Source organism: Liolophura sinensis, chromosome 4 (assembly GCF_032854445.1).
Source record: "Liolophura sinensis isolate JHLJ2023 chromosome 4, CUHK_Ljap_v2, whole genome shotgun sequence".
Taxonomy (NCBI): Eukaryota; Metazoa; Mollusca; class Polyplacophora; order Chitonida; family Chitonidae; genus Liolophura; species Liolophura sinensis.
In genome coordinates, this window is record NC_088298.1 from 23,903,576 (window position 1) to 23,905,654 (window position 2,079).

The 2,079-nt window shown below is 44.5% G+C and overlaps 1 protein-coding gene across 1 annotated transcript; it reads right to left on the reverse strand.

The window, feature by feature from the left end:
* Positions 1-776: 776 nt before the first annotated feature.
* On the reverse strand, positions 777-1,385 carry LOC135464537 (uncharacterized protein K02A2.6-like). Its single transcript, XM_064741961.1, has one exon. The coding sequence runs from the start codon at positions 1,383-1,385 to the stop codon at positions 777-779; it is 609 nt and encodes a 202-aa protein (XP_064598031.1).
* Positions 1,386-2,079: the final 694 nt, after the last annotated feature.

The window sequence follows — 2,079 nt, forward strand, 5'->3', positions numbered from 1 at the left end:
AGGATTTGAAGAGCAATAAAATGTTAAGCACTTTATATACTGTACTTGTTAATAATTAAAGGTACAATTAAAACAACTAAAAGTTCAAATTGTTCATTATTGGAGGGCATCAATCAGAAATGTCAATCACGAGGTTATATAGTCTCTGAAACGAACCGGTGGCTGTCCTCTACGACTGGAAACTCGTGGTTGCACTGATTCTTCATGGCTGTGAGCGGGAGTGGCATCATCAGCAAGGTCGTCGTCATCAAGGTCAATGTCACTGATGTGATTGTTGGTGATAGTATCTGAACATGTGTTATTAGATCTCAACACTTTTATAAATGATGAGTTTCTGGTGATAGAGTGATCTCCATGTTTAACGGTGATCATTGATCCTTTCACTGCGGTGACTTTATACGGCTTGGACCTGAACAGAGGTTTAAGTTTACCCTTTTTCTGGTTGCGTAGTAGTACGATATCACCAACACGAATGGTCGCTGGCTTAGCCTGTGCGTGAAGATCAGTATAATACTTCATTCTCTGTTTGGCGCTATCGTCTTTAACGTGGATGTCGGTTTGAGAGACTGGTTGGGCAAGTTGTGGTAAAGTTGTGCGGTACGGTCTGTTGAATAGTATTTCAACGGTTGTTTGTCAGTTAAGCTTTGGGGCGTTGCACGTTAGCTCCTTAAGAATTTGTATAGTTCCTTTTTCCATGGCTTTCCTTCATCTTCAGATGCACGCATGGTTTTCTGTAAGGTCTTGACGATCCTTTCTGCATCACCATTAGCTCTTGGCTAGTACGGCGTGATTCTCCGATGTTTGATAGCTAGGTAATCGAGGAACTGGTGAAACTCTGTACTATTAAATGGAGGTCCATTGTCAGTTTTCAAAACGGATGGTATACCATGTGTGGCAAATATCTTGTCAAAGGCGGTATTAGTGGATCGCGCAGAGGTGCAAGACACCTTTTCTACTACAGGGTAACGGGAGTATTCGTCATAGACAATCAGTAAGTAGTCTCCAGAGGGTAATGGTCCAACGAAATCTGCACAGACGTTTTCCCATGGTGCTTGCGGGAGCGCAGTCATCTTGAGCGGTTCTCGACGGGAAGAGTTTTCAGGGGTTACGGCCTGGCACGGGATACAGTTATGAATGGTTGTCTCCACGAGTTTATCGATACCAGGGAACCAAACCTTTTGACGAAGCAGTTTCTTTGTTTTGACAATACCTTGATGTCCAACGTGGGCGAGGTCGCACACTCGCTGTCGAAGGTAGGCTGGTATCACAATGTGGGAACCAAACAGGAGGATATTTCCGTCAGAGTTTACTGATAACTCAGTGTGCACTGTAGCAAAGGACTGAAGCTGTCTTGTTGTAGCGCTGTCAAGCTTTTGCGTTAACATTTGGCTTGTAGGCATTTCCATTTGTTGCCTTTAACTAAGCCCATTACAGTTCGCAATACTGGATCGGCCTTCGTGGCGTCTTGAATTTCTGCGAGTGTTACCGCTTTCGGAACTGCATGCTAGGTTAGAGAGTTTATGTGTTTCTCAGCCATCTTTTCTTCACAGCTTGGAGCGTTTGGTGACTGAACAGGGTGTCTGGACAGAAAATCAGTTGGATTGTCATGTGCTGGACGATATGTTACGTTGTACGAGTATCCTTGAAGCTTTAAGATCCAGCGTTCAACAGGCGTGAGGGATCGACTGGCATAGGAGATTATCTTGGTGTGGGAAGAGTCTTTCTGAGTGAGTATCGCTCCGAGTCCTACGGGACTTGCGTCAACTATGAGTTCAACAGGTTTCGATGGATCATAGTAGGCTATAACACTTTGGTCAGTTAGGGCAGCTTTAATGTCCGTAAATGCCTTCTCTTCTGCTTGGGTCCAGGAGAACACTGTGTTTTGTCTTGTTAGATCTCACAGTGGCTTCGACAAGGTCGCAAGATTGGGGATAAAGCGAGCGCAATATTGTACCATGCCGAGGAAGCTTTTAATTTCAGTTGCATTCGCAGGGCGGGTGGTGTTTTTGATGGCTTGCACTTTCTGTGGATCAGGAGAAAGACCATCCTTTGTGAACACATACCCGAAGAATTCAATCT